The sequence below is a fragment of the Poecilia reticulata genome, linkage group LG23 (genome assembly GCF_000633615.1).
Source record: "Poecilia reticulata strain Guanapo linkage group LG23, Guppy_female_1.0+MT, whole genome shotgun sequence".
Classification (NCBI taxonomy): domain Eukaryota; kingdom Metazoa; phylum Chordata; class Actinopteri; order Cyprinodontiformes; family Poeciliidae; genus Poecilia; species Poecilia reticulata.
Window position 1 is genome coordinate 8,536,860 of NC_024353.1, and position 14,740 is coordinate 8,551,599.

The window sequence follows — 14,740 nt, forward strand, 5'->3', positions numbered from 1 at the left end:
GCAAATGGAACCAAGTGAAATAATGGTAGATAGCTAATGGTTAAGAAAGGTTTCCTTTTTTTGTAGAAATCTTATGGAATAACCCCCAAAAATCTAAAGAAGTCCTAGCGTGATGTTTTCGCTCACCCTTTTTATTAAAAGGGCAACAGCAAATCTTGATTTGACATAAAAGTTTTAATTAAACCATTTCTACCTTGTTACAAGCCAAGATGGACTTCATCCAGACATTTTTTTTTGAGTGTCTCGCAGGTCTGCAATCCAGGAATGGTTGTACATCAACAAGCTGGCATGACGAGACGTGACTAATTTGGGTTCATCAAGTCAAAGTAGATGTAGTAGAACAGTGAGCCCAAATTTTGTTTCATCTTCAGCCAGTTGGGTGTCTCCTCTGACCTTTAAATTACCACTTCCCAATTCTGTCTGTCTGCCCAGACTTGTGCAACATGTGCAGTTTTGCTGGGAAAGTTAGCAGAAGTAGCTTTCAAAAAAATAGCAAAGCTCCAAAACAGGCCTAAAAAAAAAAGAAATCCACCCCTACAGTGTTGGTTTCGGCAACATATCGTGGATTTCTCGTCTTGTTATTTATACTTTTTAATCAAAAGCACATTTCAACATGTTAGCATTTTATCAACCATCTTATCAACGTGGGATTTTCGTCAGCACCCTCGTCATCCATCCACATTTTCATCTTCCTCCCAACTGTTCTATAATTGACTCTGGAGGCTCTGGCAGTTGCGCAAGACTTGCGTGGTTGTGCAACCTGCCAGAAAATGTGCTGGTTTTGGATTAAAAGGTTTATTATAGAGTTTGTAAATGAGCACAGAGGGAGGATTTGGGAAAACCTCAGCAGCAGCAGTAGTAGTTTCTCTCTCTCTGTGTGTGTTTGAACGAATAGAGGAAATCCAATCTAGATGCATCGGTCCCCTCGTTTGGTGCCCAAACCCGTTTGGTGTATTCACTGATCACGGATAGGATTGTAGCTGCTAATGATCTCCTGAAAAGCACAAAATCAGGCGGCATACAGTCGGATTTAGTCAGATTTTTAAAAAGTAACATGTTCAAACAAAGATGGTTTGGGTGATTATTTGGGGTTTTAACAAGGGTACATAACAAGAATTCATAACTGATTCCATAGGGAGTGAAATACTTAAGAGATGTCGGATGAGTTGTCTACGAAAAATAAATCCAAGATAATCTCAACTGAGTATTGGGAATTATCTTAGTGTTTATTGTCAAGACCATCTAATCTGACATCCTACATTCATTTCCAAACAAACAGAACAGATTGTTTTAGTAAAATGAAATATTTGGAAAATAATTAAACAAATACGCTTTGACCAGCTGTTCAGGTGTATTAGCAATGTTTGCCAACAACTGATGGTATCATCCAACACATGCTACTGTGCAATATAATTTCTGTTGCCCACATATTGGCAAGTAGTAGGCTGTCATACAGCAACAGCGTCTTCAGTCAGAGCCTTCCTCACAATTCATTTCTAGACAATTGCAGATCCTTCCTGTCCACAGCATCACCACTAACGACGACTCTTTGAAGATACGTGGAGGATATGGTTATGAGAAGATTTGATTTCCCTTTGGGATAGATGAAGTATTTTTTTATTTGAATTGAAACGAAGTGGAAAGTAATTGCACGGCACCGTGGAATATGAACGAACAACTCTTCTTCGGTCATATTGTCCAAAAGACATTTTTTTTAAGTCTTATGTTTTGTTCAAGCCAACTGAACAAACATAAGCCAACTGCAAGCATAAGCAATGCCACTAAATTCCTTTTAGAACGAGCATGCTGTTTCTTGGCAATCCTTCCAAACAAGATATTCTTTTCCAACATCTTTCTGACAGTACTGATATTCAGTATTTTCCACTTGGGTGAATAATATCTCCCACTGCAAAATATGGACTTTAACTTAATTGGAAATGATCATATAATCCTTTGAAAGTAGACGTATGGCAAAAAAAAAAAAAAAGAGAGACATTTCTGATGTCTTTCCTGTTTTGGCTCTGTGTTAATACACACATGTATGTTATAAACGACCAAACTCCAGCGACATGCATTGTCTTCTTTACAGGTTTAACTGCTTTTAGATCCTGAAAAAGACCAGATAACTCAAAATCCCAAAACAATGAAAAAAACATTTAAAATACGAAGAGCATACAAAATCCTCTATCGCTTTGCCTCTAAAATTTGTCTGTGCACAAATGTGGAGCTAATCTCAATGTGCACTATCTCTCCAGCTGTCAGCAGACCAAACACACACATGGAGCCATCTGTTTTACTGGTTTAAATGAAAACGTTAGCCGTGCCGAACATGAATGTTTGTTCTTTATGTGATGCGTAGGCTAGCTTTCAGTATGTTTAAAGTTTTAGAGCAGTCGCTGCAGGAGAACTGGGCGAAAACTCTAGATAGCACAGAGACTCGGGTGATCCTTACCGAGCTCATTGATAGTCTTACAGCAGACACAGGAAGCACTTGTGCTTACCTTCCCTTAATCTGTAGTCTCATCTCAGAGGTCAGGGGTCAGTTGACTACTGTTTCTCCTCCTCCGACTCGTCCCTCTGTCAAAGCACCGTGTCATGCTTGCTCGGTTGGCCTCAAAAACAGGTTAATTTATGCTTTTTCTAAGAACAACGGAGTAATTACATCAGCGGTAAGACATCTACCTTGGATTCTGCCGCATGAAGAACACACGGAAGATCACACAACGTGGCGTAACCAGCACGCAAAGGTTAGTATCGCAAAGAACACTGGCGGAAAAGGGAATTTGGCTACAATTATAGCCTGGATGTTGGCAAGGTTTGAATTTGGTTGTATAAAATAAGTGGAATGAAAGTGAGAATAAGTAGTTATGTAAAAGCACTGCTATTAGATTGCTGTAAGTAGACATAATTCATCTGGGCCAATTTGGTTTGAGGTTTTAAGAGAATAACTGGGTATTTATGTTGTACAGTCTTGAAAAGGGCATTTGAATTTTATACCAACTTGAAATTATGTTATTGAAAAAGCTCTCCACATTATTGTATTCTTCTAGTATACAACTTTAAACCTGTATATTTTGTATCATAGGCGTAGTATATATGTTGGATTAGTATTCATGTCGGTAAGAGGGACTACAGACAAAAACAAGGCTACTTGCGCTCAAGTAAATTTACATTTAATCCATTTGTTGGGTCCAGAGGTGGTTCTAACCTGTTTGGCGCCCTGGGTGCTTTCAGGGAAGAGGGATCATTATTACACAAAATGGAAAGTTTATAAAGAAAAGAAAACAAGAACTTTGTATTATAGCCAGAACAGGTTTGTACCCACCAGTATTTCTTCCAGGAATCTGTTTGATGGACCCACTTTCTCCGTTACTGTCCCACAAATCAAGTAAAGATTTCTTAAATCTTTAATCTTTCTAAGAGTCTATAAGTGTGCAATTGTTCTGACTAGTCTTTTTATCTTCTTTCCTTTTTACCCATTGTGTTTTTATGTTTGCCTCAGTCTAAGGTGGTTCTAATGCCAAATTATTAAAAATACTGTTCTTTATGTATTTATTGCTGTAAATACATAAATATGGATTCCTGAAGACTAAAAAGGGACTTGCCACCAAAAACATATCCTGGGATAATCATCATGGTAATTACGTGTTTTTTTTTAATGACTTACGAGTGTTTAATCGCAGTCCTCTGCTTAACCACCCGTTTTATGATTGAGCAAAATGACAGTAGCGACCACAAGGTGGTGCTAAAGACGGCTAACGTTGCTCACATCTTGTCGTCTCCGAAGCGCCCGTAAATAAGTCGCGGCCCCTTTAAGAAGACGGCAGTGACGATATTTCCTCGGCCCAGCTCCCCGCTTGTTTTTGTGATATCAACCAGAAGGAGCAGGGCACGGCAGTAAGTAAGCAGCGGGTCTTAACGGTGCTCCCCGCGCAGGAGAAGGGCGCAACTGGTATTTTTGAAAAAAAAAAAAAAAAATTGAAGTATTTCTTCCGTTTTAATGACCAGCCTGTCCGTCTAACTGCAACAAGCTGAGGAGGATACAGTCGTTTGGACGGTGCTGAACGGAGAGCGCGGCGGACATTGAAGGGATGGAGGGACCTAGAAAGCAGTCGTCGTCGTGAGGCTGAGAGACAGACGCTAATTTGGAGCAGCAGCAGGTGTACGGAAGGATAAAGGCAGAACCGGAGGGAATCTCAGTGTTCATGAAACTTTGCTACGATTTACGTGCTGGGTAAGGAAATATATTTTACCTCTGCGACACTACAGCCAATTTGCTTAAATATATATATATATATTTTTTTTTAAATGTAACTATATCCGAATGTTTGTGTTGTCGCCTCTTCTTCTGCGTCTTCAAAAATTAAAAACAATTCTTCCGTGCAGTCGGATAACAATAAACACAGTGAGCAATTAACTTCGGGCCTAACTTCAAAGTCGCGTTTAGTTCATTTGCCGCCTCAACAGCCAAAATATACAGATGTGACTTTCTTCCCAAACAGTGCAGGTATGTCGGATTAGCTAACGCCGTTAGCCGTAGCCTTCCAGGGACTACTTAACGGGTCCACCAGGCACAGGTCCAGGGGTCCATGGCGTGTTTAGCCTTCATTCGACGTGAAAGACAATACTGTCACTTAAACAGTTCCTGGCAAAAGTACCGTTACTCCTTTAGCAATCTGCCAGCATTGGAATTTATTGATAAAATGACACAACGTGGCTAATTATTCCTGTTGACGCTTTTATTTCGGAAGCCACCTGTGTGTTTAATTTCAGCGTAAATACAACTGTTCTGTGTGGTTGACGGAAAGCCTCAAAGTCCAGTTTTCCCTATATGTCATTCAGGGAGCTCTGAAAAGATGTGGAAGAATCACCTTGAATACACTGTGAAACATTGTGGTGGCAGCATCATGCCGTAGGGATGCTTTTCATCAGAAATAACAGGGGAAATAGCCAGATGTTAGAAGTAGCTAAGTTCAGAAAAAGTTAAAACCTTTGCACCCCTTTTCAAGCTGTAAGGTCATAGAGAGGCAGATCTATAAAAGACAGCAAAGTGGTTCGGCCTCTTAATCTTTTCATTTGCACTCTTGTTTCCCCATAACGCCTACTCTTTATATAAATCATATCCAGTGTAGCATTTCATAGGGCATGACCTACATAATTATCCTCCTGATCCGACACCACCTGCCACTTCATCGTGAAGCGAACCTTTCAGGAAACTCATACAAACACGAATGTATTAAACATCTATTCAAGCTTAACTATAGCGAGGTGATTAACAGGCCAACATGTGGATTATATTTAGAGAAAAGATGCAAGAGATGGGACTTAAAAGCCTCTTAATTGCTTGTGATATTTTCTAGTGATTCAAAGCAGCAGTTGAGCAATGCAATTTCCTTTTACTGGCAGGTGCTGAAGTGTTTACCCTTTTTTTCTAATCAACAGGAAAAAGTAGGGCAGAAAATACCTTTTGTAACTCGCACCTTCGAAGTCTATGTGAATTGTAACCGGCAGGAATTATATTCTTTTTTGCTCAAAGTGGAGATTTGAGAACAAACTTAAAATAATTACTATAATTATTTTAAGTTACTGCAATTATTTTAAGTTAATGTATTTCAAGTTACTGTAATTAACCTACTTAATTACAGTATCATAATTGCACTGTGGATGAAAAATAAGATTTCATTTCATTATATTTAAATCTTAAGAAATGATTGTTTTTGGAAAGTTGCTATCATCACAATTTATTGGCAGGTTCCTTTTGTCAAAGTGGCGTATCAGAAGCTGGAACTTATCTGTCAGTAGTTGCATTTCCATTACAAATGTACTCAAATTTTTTCAATATTTTACTAAAAAAACATTTTTTAAATTACGGTGTTTCCATTAAATCAGAAATGCAAATGAAATCACACGTGAAAAGCTTGTTCACGTGATAAATTGATAAAACATGGCGGCAGATGTATAGACTTACATATTCATATTTCATATGCAGAACTAGAGCTCATCATCAGGGAAGACGTCAGCGTTTTTAGTCGTTGGAGCAACAGGTCTGTTATATTTGGAGTAGCTACGTATACATGCAGCATTTTTGGGAAAATTGTCTAAAGCAATTTTTACAGAAGAGCTATTGATTCAAAACTTTCGAACTGTGAGCCCTCTAGTGGAGTAAAAATAAATGCCGAATACCAACTAGCGTGAGGCAAGAAAACTTACTTCTATTGCAGTTTTGCAAAATACATACATTTCTTTACGAAGGGTTTCCCTCAATGTATTATAAGCCTGGCGGGCCACCAGGCTTAGCATTGTTATTTTAGGTGTTTTTTAAACTATTGCCTTTTTTCTTTTCTTTTTTTTAAGTCTTTTTAGTTGGTGTTTAGGTATTAATCTTCCAGTTGTCCACAAATGCATAACTATCAAATAATATTTTATTTTATTTTATTTTTTAACTCAAAAACATGGCTGCCAGCTGGATGACTGCTCTAGCGCCCCGAGCAACGGGTTTGGCAAGTTTTTTTGGGGGGGGGGGACCCTGTTTACAGCTCAAAACCACCTCATCCTTGTGCGCAAAATCTTTAGAGAAAAACATGAATGTTTTCTGTTAATTTATTTTTTTAAATTACATTTTGTGCAATTTTATGGTCAATGGAAACACAGCCAGTGTTTCAGGAAGGATACTGGCAGCTGAGGCTACAGGAGTTGTCAGCAAGGGAAAAAGTTTTAAAGGTAGCCAACACTGCACTTCCTATGTCATCTTCCTACAAAATGGTCAGGAAGAAAAGAGAGACTGTGTTCATATACAAACCTATGCAAACATGGAGCGAGGGGAACAGAGCCACACATTATGTTTATGTAAACGGACGGTATGTCTGTGGTTGCCTCTGCTTTGCAAGGTTTAGGTCACACAGCTACTGCTAGGAACCAGGATTACGAATGAAACAAGAAGTGTTGGCGTTATCATATCGTCCAATGTTGTGTTTACTCCGGCATTAAAACCACAAAGCGAAGTTTCTGATCAGTAAGGTCAACAGAAAACTAAACGCCCGAGTTGCCTTACGCAAGAGTTCAAATTTGATTACTTTTTGATTTAAGTCGATCACCGGTTTCACGAAAGGCCAGATGGGCCGATTGGCGAGGATCTATCGATTGTTTATGTAACAGCTCAGTGAGATAATAGCAGCAGGGTGAAGCTGTGTGTGCAGAGCAAGGACAGGACTGGAAAGGACCGGTCTGCTGTCCTTCCGCCTCCCTCTGCCTGTCCCCGCAGGAGAAATATCACATTCCATCCAGGCGACGATCGTGACCGTGTGGGAGTCGCTCCCACTTCACCAGCTCTCCTCTGCCTGCCTGTGCACCGATGCAGCGATCTGCTGGAGTGATGTCATTCCTTGTGCACGAGAACGCAACTCTGAACATTGAAAAGTGGTTTAAGAAAACAAAAGACGGGCTGGATGTGCCTTCATGTCCAGCCGTTTTCTGTTTGAGCAGCCATCTGCACGCTCTGCCCAGAGGTTTACATTATCATATTGGAGAAAAGCTGAAGTATTCATCTTGTTCATTCCATCAACACTGCTTCAGAATGAGTTTTTCCCCTCTTCATGACCCTGGGTCATCCTCTTAATGCCTTTTATGAAAACCAGGGTTCTCACACAGTCAGCAAAGTTTATACAAGTTCCAAGTCTGGATAAATGCGGGGAAAAGATGGGGCAATAATCGTAGGTCAGGAGTTTATTTTATCCATTTTGTTCATTAATGTTATCAATGGACCCATCAATTTGTTCACCTTTCTGTCCATCCCTCCATCAAATTGTTCCTCTGTTTGTTTTGTCCCCCATTCAGTCTTCTGTCCATTCATCAAGCTGTCCATTTCTGTCAATTTAGATTTTCTGTCCATCTGTTGATCATTTTAACCATCTGTCTGTCAGAAAATCATATTGAACTAGTTTTTTTTTTTTCATTTTCTTTTTTTTAAATAGTTACAGTTTGGAGAACTCTGGAAAGTTTGGAGATGTTGCACTCGTATTCTCACTAAAACCAGGAAAATAGCGGACATCGCAGCAGAGAATAGACTTTAAAATGTTGTTTTTCTTAGCACTACAATACATAGCCTTGTTATATGCTTCTCCAAAAATATATAACGCTTGTTTGATAATTTACTATAAATAACTGTATTGTGTTTTTATGGTGTAATTTTAACACTTTGAGGTGCCTTGCTGCTGAAATGCGCTTTCCAAACTCGAAATTTAACACGGAAAATGTGTAGAGGGAACTTTCAAAAACAAACTTTTGTGCAATTTGAATCACGTTTTGACTTTTTTGATTTGACATGACAGAATATCACTTGCTTCATGCCTGTGCTCTCCCACAAGCAGCACACTTTATCTCCGTTATTAATCAGCGTGACGGCAGCCATTTTATTTCTCCCTCTGACCATCTGTTACAGCTTTCTATCTTTTTTGTATTATCATTATAAGTGAATCAAACAACATTTCATGCCCATGCTGGCAGCTGAGGTATTTAAAGGTCATGCTAATCCCTCTGTGTGCCTGAGTGTCTTATGAAACCGGGCAAAAGTTGAGCGCGGTTCCACAGACGAGTGTCTTAATGTGACACTGCCTGTATCGTTTAGAGACCCGCCGTCACGGACGAAGACGAAAAAAGATTGGTATGATGACATAAGTTGATATCTGGAAGTGGAAACTGTGTCATTTAGCGGAGCAGAAGCGCTACAATGTGGCGTTTTGATCAACAGGCACTTATTATAGATGAGTGCCTAATGTCCTGGAAAACACCCGCTTTCACAGAAAACCTCTGGTTCACTTTCTGTACTTTCACTTTTTCTCCTGCAAGCAGAGTTGATCGATAACCATGACAACAGGGATATTATAGTTGAATGTAGCATTATATACTTTTTTTTTTATACAAGAAAAAATATTCTTACTTTTTCTCATTTTGTCTAACACATGAAAATACTTTGCTCTAAAGTTTAATGTAGATATCCAGCTGGGGGAAAAAATGCAAATTATTTTTGTCTTGAACTACAAGAAATTTCATGTTTTAAATGTTGAAAGATTTAAAGGAGATTGGTTATTTTTGGGAAGTGCTGTAGAAGTAATCAACTGAGGCCACAAAGCAGTAAAAGTCATCTTTATATAATAATGACATTATTTAGAAATGGTAAGCCAAAGGAAAAGTGTCCATTCTCTTATGAGCTGTAGAATGAGGCTGTGAATATAATGGGTCTCATAAAAAATGCATTGGTGCCACTTCTGAGATGGATGTAGAGCCGAAAATGTAATCTTGGCTTCATGTTAGTGGGAGTGGAGCTGAAGTTTTATTTTATTTAGTATACTGTATTGTATGAAAATGAATACTTTTACCACATATACAAAGGTTATTCACTTAATTTCCTCATTTCAAAACTAAGTTTCTTTCCACGGTGAACGGAGTGGGTTATCAATGCTAAAGGCAACAAATGTCTCCGTTTAGAGCAACCACAAAGTATTGGAGTCTTTAAAATGTTCCAAAATGACTCTTTGGGTTAGTCTTTCTTGCCTTCAAAAAATGATGTAGTGCACAAACATTAGGTATTATATTTTAACTAAATGTTAGTTAAAATATACGTGGCTGGAAGTCGTGGATGTACATTTTCTTTCCATTTACATCACAATCCAAGACGGCTCTACTTAAACCCTCTCTGTCCGTTTTTATGGACATTTCTTGGTACATTTTAGACATTGATCAAAGGTTTGTCGACTATGATTTCTCTAGATTATACAATTTTCTAATGCTCTTTCTAAAAGGCCGCAAACATTTTCATATCCAACTTTTTTTAATCATAAAAGGATGAAACGGAGCAACTCGGCTGTATTATGTCAAATCATCTTTCTGATGTAAAATTTCAGCATTCAGTGATTGAAATATCTAATTTTTCATTTACCAAAATCCCTCTGCATTTGTAGTAAACATACAACACTTTAACGACGCCTACCTAGACTTACACCAGTTTCTAAAGGTTTCAGAGATTCCTGCACCGAATGTAAACATTTTTGCTAAAACTACAAATGAGAAGCATTAATCACGGGTCAGCAGGCCAGGGCTCAGTGACCGTCTCGCAATCGGCTGTAGTAGCGATTGTGACCGAGAGTAACCCCAAGCTTCAGGGTTTATTGCCAGAAGATTACTCGGAGACACTCGCACATCTCCACTCTGCTACAGGACATTAAGCTTGTATCAGTGATGCAGAGGGAGCTTGTACTGCTATTCAACCCTGACTAAAGACCACAGATACAAACATTACCAGTTCACACTTGTTTTGTTTTTTTTTCCCCCCCGTTTTTGTTTTGATGTGCTCATTTGTTAGTATATTTTCTAAGCACGTCATTTCTGTGTAAGCGGCAGCGACTTACGATGAGGTGAAGGAGTTTGGAAAAGGTTTTTGTGTTTGCACTTAGTGAAGCAAATGACTCATGAGGGCTGTTTATTTGCTCGCATTCAGTGATCAGACCTTGAGCAGAGACCCACTCTTCTTCCTCCTCCTCCTACTCCTGTTCTCTCCTTACTTCTTCTATTCATGCCTTCTGTTTGGGATATGGTTCTGGAGCACGGAACAAATGTCTGAAAAGAAAATAAATAAATGAGCGGGAGGCGGCCTGAAGGAAAGGAGGGAGTGGAAAACATGCGTCATTCTCTAAAGGAATAAATGTTGCATTTTAATATATTTCAGTTAAATTACTTTTTAATGCAAGTTTTTTTTTTTTTTTTAGTTGAGTACAGGTAGTCAGAGCTGATTTAGTGATGGAAAGAGACGAATGTTATCGTGGAAACGCGTTTAATTTTGACAGTTGTCCTAACAACCGCTGGAGAGCCTTTCTTAACCCGACACTTGCTCTTTCCACTCAACCCCCTACAAAGGAAACACAAACCCGCCAGTCATCTGTAACTTCTGCATACACGTGGGTGGCGCACGGAAACTTAATATTTGTGTGAAAAATTGTCAAATAGAAACCTCTTCCCACATCCCCCACACCCCTCCGACACTTTTTCTCCTCGTAAAGAGTCCCTGCCGCTCTGTGCAAGGTTGTGTCGGCATTGAAATTCAGATCTGAAATCATAACATTTAGTGCTGGTTTCACTGTGGAAATTTTATGAATTTGTAGAGACTGGAAGCAGAGTAAGTGTAAACATTGAATATAATTTGTATGATTTTAAACTATTAGCTGACCTGTTCAGGAACTACAAATGGAAAATAGGTTAAGGTTTTATTATGTTTTTGTTGTTTTTTTTGGTGTGTTGTCATTGTTAAATAATGAACTTAACTAATTTTCAGCTTATTTAGTGTGCATTTATGAAGCTAAATTGGGGCCATAAAGTTTGCTTAAAAATAAAGTATTTGGAATAAAATAATTTTTCTAAAACTGAGAATAACTTTGAATATGAAAAGTAGTTGTGACCTTTTTCTTCAGTTTCAAATCTTGTTCAGTTTTAGAATTGTTTTTGAGCTTCAATTTTTTTTTTTTTTTTATGACATCAATTTATTTCTGTAGATATTAAAGGCAGTGGGCATCCACCCAAATGGCCAATGTTATTTCTTGGATTCAATGCCCACTTCCTTAAATATAAAATGAAATCTGGTTATTTAGAAGGTTGTGCTCTGAAAGAGACTCGTATTTGGAAATAAATTCCACATATCTGTCCGTGAACAAGACTCTTCAGCTCAAATATTTCAAATACTTCAGCCAACTGCCCTAGAACAAGCCAATTAGATGATACTACAAATGGAACCCTCTGCACACATGCCATTTTCTTTGTTTTACGAGATTAATTCTACTTTTAATGATTCTTTTTCTTTTAATTTTCCTATCGAGTATTGAACAAACATTTCTGCCTTGGCTCCTCTGCACATAAATTAGAAACGGAACAGAGTAGCAGTGGATTAATCATTGTGGTACTGCTTTTAGTCATAAGTACTGTAATTGGTAACGGATCAAGATCGTAGAAGTGGGAGATCAATCAGAGTGAAGCAAAATCCCGTGGGATTTCATGGAGGTAATAAAAAAACAAAAAGCATATAGAAAGGATATTGATGAAGGAAATGGCTCTCAGCACACCTCCGGTTTCTATTGATTTCTTTCTCACAGCTATTGGAAGCTTATTTGTAAAAAGTTCCTGTGCAACATAAATATTCAGAACTCAACTAAGAATTCATAATATCTTTAAAAGTACTGCAGTTTTCAGTTTTTTATTTAACTTAAAACGGTTTCATTGCTCAGGTCTTCAAATTATTTCAATTGTTCTCCTTAATAGAAAAAGTTTTGAGTCCTACTAATTTGGTTAAATTATTTAATAATGTGTTAATAAAGAAAAGCCAAAATATAATGCCTGGCCTCTGTTTTGAAGGTAGCATTATTCTCACTCCAGAACTTTTCTTCAGATATAGCTTTCTCAACTTGTTGTGTGACAGTCCTCAATCAAGCAGATTAAGTAATCTTAAAGGATTATACAAAGAGCAACTCCTAATCCGTCACCAAATCGACAAATCCCAGCATTAGGTAAACAACGCGGATGTTTGGACGTCTGCTCATATCTGGGAAAGCACAATTGTCTTCTGTAATCTAAAAGTTACTTCTGTGAGCTTCATCGTGTCATCAGGCTCCTGACACCAGCACAACGTTTTGGCCAAGGCTTTACTTTTGGAAGCTAAATCAATCTGAGGTCTTAAAATCCGCTGCAGCCAGAAGAGAAACGAGATGTAATCATCCCATGTTTCTGTCTAGGCTAAAGGGGGAAACCAACCCCACAGGGACGAGGGTAAAACCGAAAGAGCATTAAAGGTTGCAGCGTTCACTACGTCACCCCGTTGGACCTTTTTAGTAAAGGTGAAAAGGGTTTCAAAGTGCTTACAGTGCTGCTCACTGTGAACTGCTGGCATTTGTAGGGTTGCAGTGATTATGGTTTCTGGGACAGTATTAACCCCAAACCTTAATGTATTTTTATTTGATAAACTATCAAAGTAGTGTAAGGTTTTTCACACCTGGTAGAGTTGGTTTGATTGGGGGCCTATAATACGTTTTCTGTAGAAGAACATGTTATTGGAGTTGAGGGGAAAATGGTACTCTTGACTAACCCTGCATCAATATCTTTCCACTTGCAAATGATGCACTATTATGTTAATGTCACATGAAATACTAAGACTTTTGACGATTTTGTTTGTAATGTAAAAAAAAAAAAAAATGTTCAAAAGGTGCCAATAAGGGCTTTGCGATTAAACAATTTTACCAATTAAATTTTTGGTTCTTCAGATTTACATTTTTGGAAGCTCTTTTTGTGGTTTTTTTTTTTCATCAGTGATCTTCTTTACATTTCCTGTTTATTTGGTCTTTGAATTCAGAAACTTTGTTTTTTTTTTTTTTGTTTTTTTTTTCTGGTAAGTTTAAGACATTTTTCTGGTTAAACTGCATCTTTATTCTGCTAGTTTTGTGACTATATTCCTGTATTTCCTTTCTGGTATAACTGCAGGGATGATTGAAATAAAAGCCAATTTTTAAAACTATTTCATTTTGTAATTTTTAAAAAATAAAAAACCAAGAAAATATATTTTTTAAATCAAATCTGGCGTGAAAAAATATTTTATTTCTGAGCCATATCGACCAGCACTAGTGGGCTACTAAGCCCTCCTTCAGTCGGGCAATAATTCTTTCATTGTGTTTTTTTCCTTTTGTCGTGTTGTCTGTTTAGTATCAAACTGCTGATTGGCTATTGTAACCCAGTAGTGGTTTACTTTGCAAGTGCAACAAAACAAAGTAGGATCATTAACAGTCTGTTTCCCTCCGTTTTGGTACCCACAGGGTTGCCGTCCGCCATGTTAAGGTAAAGCCCAGGTGCGCGGTGTTGACCATGCTAAAGCGCCTGGACAAGATCCGCTTCCGAGGTCCCAGGTCGAGAGACGACTTCCCGGATCTGGGCGAGTCGCCACCTGCCTCCGACAACGAATGTAACGACGACGTGCCGCCGAAGCCCCGAGCGGCTCCGCGGGACACGGAGGACGTCCTGCGAGAACCTGTGAGTGGCTCTTTCTCATCTTTATACGTCCTGCGAGAACCTGTGAGTGGCTGTTTCTCATCTTTATACGATAAAACGTTATGCGATAGTTTGCTTCTTTTTTTCTCTTTTTTTCTTTAACTGGCTTGAGTCAAAAGAAATGCTGTTTTTATTACAACCCATAGAAGCAAAGCTTCCATCCTTTATAATGGAGTATTTCCTCTCCAGAGGAAAAATATGCTCTTTCACCCGACGGATGTTGTTTTTGTCCCTTAAAGATAAAGAACTAACATGAGAATGAAACGAGGACGAAGAAAAGAGGTCGTCATAATTAAAGTGGAAAAAGAAAGATGAATGTGGTCAGGATTAATGGTGGACATGACACCGAGATGGCAATCTGCTTGTCAGTATGTGAACAGAGGAAATAGGAGGAGCAGCCGTGAGATGAGGAGATATCAGAAAGCAGGAAGGGGATGGAAAATATAAAAGATGAGATTAAACCAGAAAAAAGGGGCGAAGGAGTCATGGAGACTTGAATGACTTGAATTTGACGTCAGAGGTTTGAACTCCTGGTTGTCCTCTCTTGCATCTAGGTGGGTGGAAGAAACTGTCCCTGCTGGCGACTAAAATTACCGACATTGTCGTCATCGTGTCCTTGCACAGATAGAAAGATGTTCAAATTGAAAGTACCTTGTTTTTTTGTCAC

At 38.5% G+C, this 14,740-nt stretch overlaps 1 protein-coding gene across 2 annotated transcripts in view; it reads left to right on the top strand.

Moving 5' to 3' along the window:
- Positions 1-3,846: 3,846 nt before the first annotated feature.
- The window catches only part of gramd4a (GRAM domain containing 4a), a 39,256-nt gene continuing 28,362 nt past the window's right edge, over positions 3,847-14,740 (top strand). The window contains exons 1-2 of one of the 2 annotated variants that reach the window (XM_017302908.1): positions 3,847-4,234; positions 13,842-14,055. In XM_017302908.1, the coding sequence (XP_017158397.1) occupies positions 4,206-4,234; positions 13,842-14,055 (243 nt within the window). In that variant the 5' untranslated portion in view covers positions 3,847-4,205. The remainder of the gene's footprint in view (positions 4,235-13,841; positions 14,056-14,740) is intronic. The other variant, XM_008401159.2, reaches the window with a different exon arrangement.